The 12,304-nt window shown below is 34.4% G+C and overlaps 1 protein-coding gene across 4 annotated transcripts in view; it reads left to right on the forward strand.

Annotated features, from left to right (window-relative positions):
* The window catches only part of CADM2 (cell adhesion molecule 2), a 1,406,063-nt gene that overhangs the window by 1,236,016 nt on the left and 157,743 nt on the right, over nucleotides 1-12,304 (forward strand). For all 4 annotated transcript variants that reach the window (XM_069093916.1, XM_069093917.1, XM_069093918.1 and 1 more), the window contains exon 6: nucleotides 4,071-4,161. In XM_069093916.1, the coding sequence (XP_068950017.1) occupies nucleotides 4,071-4,161 (91 nt within the window). The remainder of the gene's footprint in view (nucleotides 1-4,070; nucleotides 4,162-12,304) is intronic.

Genomic DNA, 12,304 nt, shown 5'->3' on the forward strand with positions numbered 1-12,304 from the left:
AGATAGATAGATAGATAGATAGATAGATAGATAGATAGATAGATAGATAGATAGTACATTATTTGGTGATAGTTTTCATATTGGACATTTTCCCTTTAAACTCTTCCTATCCAATCTATCTGCCATGCAATTGCCAAAGTGATCTCCCCAAAGTATGTCTAATCATTTCACCACCTACTCTATAAAGCTTCTTATCACCTTTAGGATAAAATATAAACTAATTTTTTTTGGCAATCTTTCTGTGCATTTTTAAATAATGTTGTGTTTGAAAAGAATGATTCTAATGTGGTTGGTAGTATTAGATGCAAATATCAACTAGAGCTTTAGGTGAATTTTCAAATCTATTTTCCCACAGTCAAGTGACCATCCTGCAAGACTCGATGAGATATAGTAGTTTACAGATATGTTAAACTTGCAACACAAAAAGAAATTACCATTTTTATAGATCATGAGAAACTATTTTTATCCAATGGAGAAAAAGTGAAGGTTGCATATTCAAGAAGAAGTTACAGCAGCAGACACTCAATTAAACTGAAATATAAGCTGAGGTTAAAAGGACATGAATATTTAGCTGTAGTTTGCCTTTCCTGAACATCTAGTGAATTTCTAAGCTGACCCTTTATTCTAGTGCTTAGTGAACCAAATTAGTGGTAATGCTGCATATCAAAAAGTTCTTTTCATTGTGTCTTCTGGAAGTTATTTGAAAAATTCTTTACATTTGAGCTCATAGTACCTATGAAGTTATAATAAAAAAAATTATGAGTTCTCTTTAGTGTATGGCAACTCAATACAAAGTATTTCTTCAGCTAGTATTTCAATTCTTCAAAAGCTCCATGATATCTTTGATGTGGATACTATTTTTGCCTCAGAGATCTTAACCTCTCCATGCTGGGGAATAAGGTACAGTACTTATTCATAGAATTATGTAGTCTCAGAATTTCAGAGTGGGAAGACCCATATCTGAACAAAAAGCCCCTTTACTTTACCTAGCAACTGGCCATCCTATTAACAAGCTGAGGCATGTCATTCCATTTGCAATAGTTCAAATTATGTGGAAGCATTTCTTTCTATTAGTCCTAAATTTCCTTCTGCAAAATCTGCTAGTTGTTCTACAAATGCCTTCAGGCAGTAAACGGAAAAAAAAGCTTAATCCCTCTTCAACTGCTCCCAGTTCTGTGTTCTAGGGCCCAGCAACATTCATCTGATTTGGCTTCAAAGGGACATTGACATCACTTCTGATATTTGGCTACAGCTATTATGATCCCACTACTTCTTATGGCATATTCTTAAACCTTTTCAATTATATCAATGTCCTTCCTAAAATGTGCCACCCAGAATTAAACCAAACATTTCATATGTGTTCTGTCCAATTGAAAGGGACTATAACCTTCCTAATCCTAGACACTTGTCTCATTAAGTCTAAGGTTTAATGAGCTTTCTCAACTGATAAATTTCATCCAAACATTTGTTAAAATTTGATGTAAACTATTTCTACAGCATTCTCCTGATCTTTCAGTCCAGTCACCCTATCGCATAAAGATAATAAGATTTTTCTCGAATGATTTGTTCTTTATGAAATCATGTTCTTTGCTTCTTTTTTTTCTAGGTTTTCTCCTAATATCCCTTTAAAAATGTTTTTGGATATTTCAAGGAATGTAACTTAAGTTCATTGATCTATACTTTGCAAAATTTATTCTTTTTCATTTTCAAAAACTCTCCACCTTTCTTCACTATGCCAAATATCAGTGACAGTGGCTCTACCATTACATCTTCCAATTCTTTCAGTACCCAAGGATATAGTGCATTTGAACCCAGAGAATTCATCAAGGGGAGTGAGATATTTCTTTATGCCCCAAGTTATATTAAGGATCAACTCTCAAATAGTCTTTTTTGCCACATTTTTAAATTAAAAAATTACCAAAAACAAAAAGCTGAAGTGGTTCTACCTCTTTTCTCTGACATTATTTATCATTATGTATACCAAAGTAGGGATCTTTTCCCTTTTTTATCCTCCTCTTTTCCTGCATAAAGTATAAAATAAAAAAAAAAACATTCTTTTTTTACTAGCCTCAGGTAATTCTAAGTTCTACAGTGATTAGCACTCTTCTTACTTTAACTGTGTGCTACTTTTAATGTATTCTCTGTTACTGTACTGTCTTCTAAACATGCATTTTAAAAAATCTAGGCTGGTAGGTGACTGCCCTGTTTACAACTCTCTTTTTAGACTTTTCTTTCTTCTACTTCAAATAACAGAATAGAATATACCCTTTACCCAAGATTCCCAGCATTTGTTTCGCAGTGACTAATCCCTCCTTGTTGGAACCAGAATAGAGTGCCCCATTCCCCTCACTGATTCCTCTGCTTTTGGAAGGATGAAATAATCAGTATGACAAATCAAGACTTCTAATAGCTATTTGAATAATTGAAATTCCTCATCACTACTTAATCATGCTTTTGTGAAATGCACATGACTTCTTGAGAGGCTTCACAAATGCTTCATCTGTTTCCCCCTTCTGTCTTCTTTGTGATAGTGAAAAGACACTTTTAAAAAAATGGCTGCCCCCAATTGGGGAAATGGTTCAACAGCCAGGGCAGCTTGGCACAGTGGATAGAATGTCAGGCCTGCAATTAGGAAGACTCAACTTTCTGAGTTTAGTTCTGGTCTTAGACACTAGCAGTGTGATTCAGGGCAAGAAACTTAACCCTGATTGCCTCAGTTACCTCATTTGAAAAATGTTCTGGCAAAGGAAATGGCAAACAACTCCATTATCTTTGCCAAGAAGAACCCAAATGCAATCACAAAGAGTCAGACATGACTGAAAATAATCAAACAACAACATAATATTTAGCCATAAGTAACAATGAATATGAGAACTATATCTGTTTATGTAGAGAGAATATATATGAGGATTTACATAGATGAGGAATATGTATTATAAGTAATATGACATATGTTATGCACATATATGCATACATATACACATAGACATATGTCTCCGTCCAATTGTTGGGAATAGGACATACCCATCCAGAACCATATTCTAGTCAGAAGTCTTATTCCACCAAATCTCAATGATTCCTATAACAGAAAATTTACTTCCTTGCAATAGGACCTTTAGCTAATATTGCTTAACAGAGAATATGAATTTTATTGCTGTCAAAATTAAGTTACGCTTATTATTATGAAGTAAACTTTCAGGAAAATATGCACTTTTTTCTTAATTATAAAACAAAAACAAATTCTCCTAATCAAGTAGAAACTAAGATTCTTCCTTTGGTTTTTACATTTTAATGTGCTTTACTTTACCTATGATTTCATAAAGTTTGTACTTTTTTATATTGCCAAGGGATTATTATGCAGCATATTTATGATATATGTAAATATTATTGTCAGACTGTGCTTGGATTTTCTTCCGATAAATTGTTCCTTTTTAGTGTAAAATAAAATGACTGAAATTGTATAAGATTAGCATTTAAAAGTTTGTGACAAGGTGGTAACTTTTATTGGTTATTTTAAAAATGATTTGCTAACTTTACTAAGGGACAAGTCATTATATTCTAAATGTATTATTACATTTTCAGAAAGATTTCTGTCTAATGATTTTAAGAAGGTGATTTAACTATCAGCCCATTGTTGGATGCTCATTATGGGTTCCAGATTACTGCAACAATGAAAGTGTTCTTATTCAAATGTGCATTAATGCATTCAGTTCTTAATAACAGTATTCATAGACATCTAGAAATAGAAGTAGAAACAATTGTATGGCATGCTTGATATTCATCCTAAACACTTTTTGGCATTTCACTTTTAAATTCAGCAGTAATGTAACCAATGAATTCATAAGTTATTCAGGTACTTTGCTTAGCTTTTCATGAACAAGAAGTTTTGCTCTTACTATCTCAGAGACTAATTTAGCAACTGAGAAAAAGGAGGTTTTTTTTATAAAGTGTATAATTTCAGGTCTATAATTGGAAAAAATCTGCAAATAGGGACACTATACATTTAAAAATATATAATTTAAACTAGTTTGATTTTGCTAATAACCTTTTTAATTTTCTTTTCTCCCTAGATACACCATCAGTTAAGATTATACCATCTACTCCATTTCCACAAGAAGGACAGCCATTAGTTTTGACTTGTGAATCCAAAGGAAAACCCTTGTAAGTGACATAATGAATAATTTATTAGATAACTGTTTTAATTAAACATTTAACTGTGGAAAGCCATTTAAAAAAATCTTTTCATGTAAAAGTGATCTCTAAAATATAAAACCTTTGAATCAAGACCTGATTAGTCATTTGTCTGTGAGATGTTGGACATCTGATTTGTCATCTAGTGAAGTTTTGAGGAAGAAATCCCAGAATGAAAGGTTATTTTTTTTTCCATTCAGTAAGTTACTTTACCATGAAAGGATGCTGAACTTAACTGGTTACTGTTGCACCATGAATTTGATGATACGTATGTGTTCTTGAAGGTGAACCTTTCATTGAAAACTTTTCAAATTGCAAAGCAGTCTGGGCAGGTACCAATTTCAAGTAACTTTCTGAGGTTTTTTTTTTCATTATTAGGGAAACATAATGTGTTGATTGTGAGACTAGTGATCATTAACCAACAGGACCTGAATGAAGATCTGAACAAGAAAATAAGTAATGTAGTAACGACCCAGAGAGTTCTGACTGTATTTTTTTTTCTATTCTTATAGAATCTACCTCCTATTCATAGCCAGAAATCACAAATGTGCTTTTCTTCAAGTCCTAGATCTCTTTTTTTTTTTTTTAAAGCAATCGGGGTTAAGTAACTTGCTCAAGGTTACACGGCCAGTTATTATTTCTGGGTGTGGTGCTGAGTATGTGAGCCCGGATTTGATCCAGGTCATCCCGACACTGGAGCCGATGCTCTTACTCGCTGAGCCACCTGGCCGCCCCTAAGCAATTGGAGTTAAGTAACTTGCTCAAGGTTAACGGCCAGGTGTTTCTGGGTGGGTGCTAAGTGTCTGAGCCCGGGATTCGATCTCCAGGTGTTCTCAACACTGGAGCCGGTGCTCTTACTCGCTGTGCTGCCTGGCCGCCCCCAAGTCCTAGATCTCAAGGGAGGTCTGATTGTAATAGAAAACATCTAGACCCAAAATCTTACTAGTGAAGTTTGACATACCTAGAAATAAATAACTATAATGAATAAAATAACTTCCTCTAAAATATTTCTTTTCTTAAATGAAATAAATGAAAATGAAACAAAAAAAAAAAAACAGAAATGATTCTAATCAAGCATCTGTTCTAATGATTTGCTGTGAAACAGTGAACTTAAAAACATTGTCACTTACCCAGAATCTCTTGATATGTAAAAAGAAATGGTGAGACTAAATCAACTTTTAAATCCCTTTCAGTTCAAAAATTCTTATTTTTTATGGTCACTTATAAAAGTGCTCCTAAACATCTATCTTAAACTTATTCCCTGATAATGCTTATTTTCCATGTAAATCTTCAAATATTGAAGTCACACTAGAAGTGAACAAGAGTAAATGGTAATCTTCAAGAGCCAGCTATCTTTTGAAACTGTTAGAAAGATTTATAATTGATTCATATTTTAATTTAAATTTTAGTAGAACTGAATTGCCTTCTGAATATATCTCTTTATGGGCCAGCTTCTGTAATATTAAGATTAAACCATTATCTTTTTTAGACTGTGCGTTTACTTCTAATGCAATGTAGGTTTTCCAAGTGATGAATTTTTCCTGACAAGGTTTTCAGGTTGCTGTTTTGAAATTTTATGTTAATTTTATTCTACCATTCAACAACTCTATAACATCTCTGTAAAATTAAATCTGTACTCTTTACCAGCCATTATTTATCACCGATATAAATGTTATTAGTTAATATTGATAGTTCTTCGAAAATTAATCCATTAAGTGTGTCATTAGAGTAAACTAGTTTTTCTCATACCTTAAATATAGGCCATTGTTGCTTCTCATTTTAACATATAGATCCTATATGAAACCTGAATATTTCCTGCCCCTTAAAAAATTTAAAAAATATTTCTCAACTACAAGTACAATGTTTGAATAAAGTAAATATATTTAACTTTTATTTCTTAAATTCTATTTTCTTTGGCCTTCTGCATAATACTTAAGAAGAAGGAAAAAGGAAGATAATGGCATTATAACTCTTCAATCAGAATCTTTAATTATATTTGTCCAATTGTTAAGAAATCCTTAGTACTCCAAGTCTTTTAATATGAAAAAAGTTGAAAATGGAGATGGACAAAATGGTGATAGGAATTTCTATTTAGATGTGTGAGGCTAAAAGGATAAATAGAATTGTGTCGTAATGTCAATGTACTGGCAAAAGGCTTAAATATCCTTCCTCAGCCCTTACATAGCACCCTCTTCTTTCTAGTCACTCAAGCTCAAAAACTTGTCGCCTTCAATTATTTCCTCTCCCTTGCTCTCTCCATCTAATTAGTTGCCAATTTCTGTCAGTTTCTCCAGCTATAGTAACTCTTACATCCATCTCCTCATTGTCATTCCTATTTTGACTACCTTTGTTGGGTCCCTATTACCTCAACTATCATAATAGTGTCCTGATTCCAGTATTCCTTTCTCAAGTACATCTTTCATGTAGCAGCTAAAATTATTCTTCCTAATGCACAGGTTTGATCAAAAGTCCTTTTTTTCAAAAGGATTCCTTTGCTCCAAAATCTTCAGTAGCTCCTTTTTACCTATTGGATAGAATACAAACTCCTGAGCCTGGCATTTAAATGCTTTCCCAGTCTGGTTCCAACCTTTTCAGCCTTTCTTTGTATTAATGTTATTAGTGGCATGCATTTCTAACAAACTGGATTGATAACACTCATCTTATTTGATCATTTATTATACAGTACTCCTATGCCTAGAATATAGTGTTTCCATTTGCTATTCCTCTATTGAGCCATAAGACCCTTGAGAGAAGGTTTGATGTTTTTATTATGTCTATGTACACACACACACATTGCTGTGGTGTCTACCACCTTTACTTGAAATTTAAGAGTGAGGAGGAAGTGTGTGTGTGTGTGTGTGTGTGTGTGTGTGTGTGTGTGTGATCACTAGACCTGTGATTTTATCCATATAAGGAATTACTGGTATAGGAAATCTGAAATACAGTAATATTTAATAGGCAAGACTTGAACCTAAGATCCTTCCCTCCCCAAACCTGGCCCTCAAACTACTGAAGCATGCTGCCTCTGTCCTTGCACAGAGTAGGCACTTAATGTAAATGTTGAATTATAATTGAATTGTCAATTCTTTCTCTATTGTTCATCTTTCTTGGGAGTTTCTCTTCATTATTTTCCTTCCTTCTTCTTATTCCCTCTGGGAAGTTAAAAAATTTTTTTGAACACATAACCATTTTGATCCTAACTACTCTTCAAAGCTAAACCTAAGCAGAATATATCTTTTGCCCAAAAAAGAAGGCAGTATCTTTAAGGTCAAGAACTGTTTCTTCTGTTTCTTTTGTAGCAGTGAAATTCCCATATTATAATTTGAAAAATTTCATGTACTCACTATATTCTTCACAATCAATTATGTGAAATAAAAGAAAGAGCAGTCGTCTAGGGGAGAGAACACACAACTGCTGGTACAGCCTCTGAGAAATATAACCTCTGGCAGTGGAAATGAGGGTCAGTTGTGGAAGAACCTCCCAATAAAGGACTTCTTCCTGCACTCCTGGAGAGAAAGAGAATTTGGGTTTTTCTATCCTCCTATTACCACTGCACACTCCACCGGCCATGACATTTTTCGTGGAGTTATTTAGCTACTGGAGGACACCACACCCAGCAAGGAGATGGTTTCTAAGACAAGGCACAGGACCAAAGGAGCTCTTTGAATTGAGGTTCAGTAGCGCTGGCCATTAGGATTTGAGTTAGTGGCATGGTTATAAGAGGGCAAGTCGATCAGAAGAGTCCAGACCAGTGGATCTTCCCCCAGCCTGTTTGAGGAAATTACAAAAAGTAAGAGAAGAAATCCATTAATCAAGGGTTTTCTAATCACGCACTCCCTACTCCCATTTCTACAAAAAAAAAAAAAATCTGAAATATATAGACAAAAGGAATGCCCCAAAAACTGAACTGAAATTACCTTTTCAAATAAGGCAAATATTATCATAGGCAGATACCCCAGGTCTGCTGTTACTGCATTTGGACCTGCTTACTCTTTTCTTGATTTGGCACTTAGGGGAACAGGCTGAGGCAGGACAATGTGGCTCCATTTGGAAATATAAAGATCTGTTTCCCAGTTACCTTTATCCTCCTTTCTCCTGCTTTGGTCTGATCAATTTCTAGTCTTCAGGTAAAGACTTACATAGCCATTTATTTTCACCTTGCAGCAGACCATAGCCCCATCTGTAATTTGTGAAAAATTTCTTCTTAACTATAAAATGCCAAAATCAGATTTTGTCCCTACCCTTATTTTAGATGGAATAGCCATACTGATAGCTTTGAAATAAATTACACGGTGATGTGTTCAGATGAGATACTATTGAGTTTCTAACCTGCCCTCCTAGATGCTAATGTTGTTTTGCTTGTTTTGAATGTGAGGACCCTAGTGACTGTTTATGAACAATCATGCCTTATTTGGATGCTTTGGATTGAAGCCTTTTTGCCATTTTCCTGTGGAACAGCTGCATAACTTGGTACAGCACCAAGTTGTTCCACTTGACAGTGCTGCCGAGGCATGCTATTCTTCCATTAAAAGAGAGATTACTGTACATGTCTAACTATTGTTTTAATTTTAGTTTAAGGTGAGGATCAGGCTAATGCTAGCCACTTTTCTTTTGTCTACTGCATTTTTGCTCTCCTCTATACTTCTCCCTTTTTCCATTCTCTTTCCCAGAATAGCTTTTAGGCTGTTGCATTCTTCCATTTTAAAAAAAATGTACCTATATAATACATTCAAAAATCATGAACATCTCTCCCCACAATACCTCCCCTCAAACAAACTTTGACGTCTACATAACCACTTGTCCAAAGAATCTTCTTAAAGAATCTTCTTAAAGATTTTTTAAATAGTAAGATTGTGAAGAAATTTACTTCAGAAAGCCCTAGAGAACTCAGGGTTAAGTAAATACTACAATATTTCCAGGTGCTTGGTTTCTCTTGGTGTGTGTAGTCTTTTTGCTGACTTGGAGTAGGACCCCTCTGTGATTATTAGATGGCCTTTGAGATTTTCTGTGGCCAAAAATTTCCTCCCCTTGCAGCCAGCCTGGTGATGAGGCTTTCTGAACTTAACAAGGCTGGCCCTTGGACAATGCACATACAGTCTGTCATTGGGCTTGTACCAGAAGTCTGATAGTGCCTGGCAGAGCTTGTGGTCTGCTTGCAAAGCCTTCGAGAATATGAGAGTCACTACCATTCCATGATGAGGCATCAGAAAATTATTTTAGTGGAAGTGTAAATAAATATTACATCTTAAATCTATTTTGCATTAAAAATGAAATAAGAAATCATTTCAGATTATGAGTCAAACTCTAATGTCATAGATAGACCTGTGAGCCAAAGGATAAAAATATACTCTTCTGGGAACTTTCACTCAGCTAGTACCTGGGAAACCTGGTATGTAAGAATGTATACATGCATGTATGTCCATACATGTATGCATATATGTGTGTATATACACATATACTTATAATACATATATTCCTAGGTTTCCCAGGTAAACATACATATGTGTGTATTTGTATATATGTATCTGTAACATATATATATATAAATATTCATATTCCTAATTATATTGAAATCTACTCTGTACTTGAAAGCACAAAATTCATAATATTACAGAGATTTTTTTTTATGAAAACAAGGAAGCTAAATACGAATCATGCAATAAGCAACCATTAATCCCAAAGATATGCATAAATGTCCACTCACACTGCTAAAGGCTTTACTGGCAAAGTCCCCTTCCCCACAAATCCTGTCTTCGTTCCTACTGTCCAAAAGAGGAAGTGCAGACAATGGTAGTGATATTTTCCTCTCTCAAACTTCCTAACATTCTTTATAACTCAAACAACTGATCTAAGTAGGTTTTTTTCTCTTCTCCAGGTCACTCCTCTCTCATTGCCCCTACCCTTCTTTTTCTTCCTTCTGTCTCTCCACTTACCATCTTCATCCATCTCCAAATAAAGAAACTTTACTTTCCCTCTCTGCTCAGATGAGAAAGAGAAGGAACAACGGGTAAATATTTTAGTTCTTTATACATAAAGCATCTTATTTATATTTTACTCACTATTTTAGTCTCCTGATTTTTTTTAAAATTTTCAACATTAAGTCGCACAAGATTTTGAGTTACAAATTTTCTCCCCATCTCTCTCCTGCCCCCACTCCAGCATTGCTAGCATACTGAACATCCCTTTCCCCAATCTGTTGTCTCTTATGTCCTTCCCCATCCCCTCCTTACTTTCTTGTAGGGCAAGATGGATTTTTATACCCCATTGCCTGTATATCTTATTTCCCGGTTGAATGTAAAAAACAATTTTTAACATTTGTCTTTAAAACTTTGATCTCTAAATTCTTTCCCTTCTTCCCTCCTCACCCACCCCCACTAGAAAAACATGCAATTCAATATTGGTTGTACATGTGTAGTTATGTAAAACATTTCCATAGTAGTTATATTATGAAAGACTAACTATATTTCCCTCCATCCTATCCCCCCATATGTTCATTTTTTCTCCTTTGACTTTGTCCCTTTTCAAAAGTGTTTGCTTCTAACTTCCCTCTCCCCCAATCTGCCCTCCCATCTATCTTCACCCTACTTTACTGTTGCAGAAAATATCCAATTGAATGTGCATGCTATTTGCTCCTTAAGCCAAATCCAATGAAAATAAGGTTGACTCATCCCCTTTCACCTTTCTGCTCTTCCCCTCCATTGTAACAGTTTTCTCTTGCCTCTTTTATGTGACATAATTTACCCTATTCTATCTCTCCCTTTCTCCTCCCAATATATTCCTATCCCACCTCAATTTTACTTTTTAGATAGCATCCCTTCATATTCAACTCATCCTGTGTCCTCTGTCTGTGTATACATGTACATGTATATACACATACATACACACATATAGATATATACACACACATACCCTTCTATACATCTATATATGTATGTATATGTACATATATATTCCTTTCAACTATCCTCATACTGAAAAAAGTCTGGTGAGTTACAATTATTTGTTTTACATTTAGGAATGTAAATAGTTCATCTTTAATAAGTTCCTTATGATTCCTTTTTCCTGTTTACCTTTTCATGCTTCTCTTACTTCTTGTATTTGAAAGTCAAATTTTCTTTTTCATCAAGAATGCTTGGAAGTCCTCTATTTCATTGAGTGTCCATATTTCCTACAATTTTTCTTATTTAGATTTGTCATAAAACTAACTTGCATAATTGCATAACGTGTACTATTGCTATTTTGCACAATATAGGAAGCTCTTAATCTTTAGGAAGAACTATTACATACCACATAGCCAAAAGGAAATTATTTTAGAACAATTATATTCATTCACTGTGGAAGATGACTCTGAATGTCTTTCAATAACATACTAGTATGATTTGTGTAATGAAATTAAATCTGTAAAAATACAGATTTTCAATTATTACTTGAGAGGAGACATATATTATAAATTCTGTTTATTTTGAAAGCATTTCTTTGTATTTCTCCAATCCAGTTCAATTTAACAAAAACTTGTTAATTATTGTGTTAGACTCTTATAGATACTAAAGATCAAGGATTGGACTTGGAATCAGGAAGACCTGAGTTCAAATACAGTTTCAGACACTTGCTAGCTACATTACCTTGGGAAAGTCATTTAATCTCGTTAGCCTCTATTTCCTTATTTGCAAATTCAGGATAATAAAATCACCTATATCACAGGGTTGTTGTGAGGCTCAAATAATAGATGATAGATAGACAGATAGGGAGATAGTTATAGGTGTGTGTGTGTGTGTGTGTGTGTGTGTGTAAAGGAAGTGCTTTGCAAAACTTCAAGTGCTATATATACATATATACATGCTAGCTATTTTACTATAATGCAGAAACATAAAATACATAATAATAATAGCTAGCATGTATATAGAACTTTCAGTTTTACAAATTTTTTCATAGGCATTATCTCATTTGACGCATGCATGAGAGGTGTAGAGATCTATGAGAACACTGAGGGAATTAAACCCACTTGCATGCACAAATACTTATGCTTTGCCTCTCAGTTTGCTCACACTGCCCTTCCTTTGGAAGCCTTATCTTCCAATGAGAAAACCACTAGGGGTCCAGAATTGTGCCAGTC

The sequence above is a fragment of the Petaurus breviceps genome, unplaced genomic scaffold (assembly GCF_028583685.1).
Source record: "Petaurus breviceps papuanus isolate PSGF00001 unplaced genomic scaffold, PetGlider_PUasm1.0 213, whole genome shotgun sequence".
NCBI classification, from domain to species: Eukaryota; Metazoa; Chordata; class Mammalia; order Diprotodontia; family Petauridae; genus Petaurus; species Petaurus breviceps.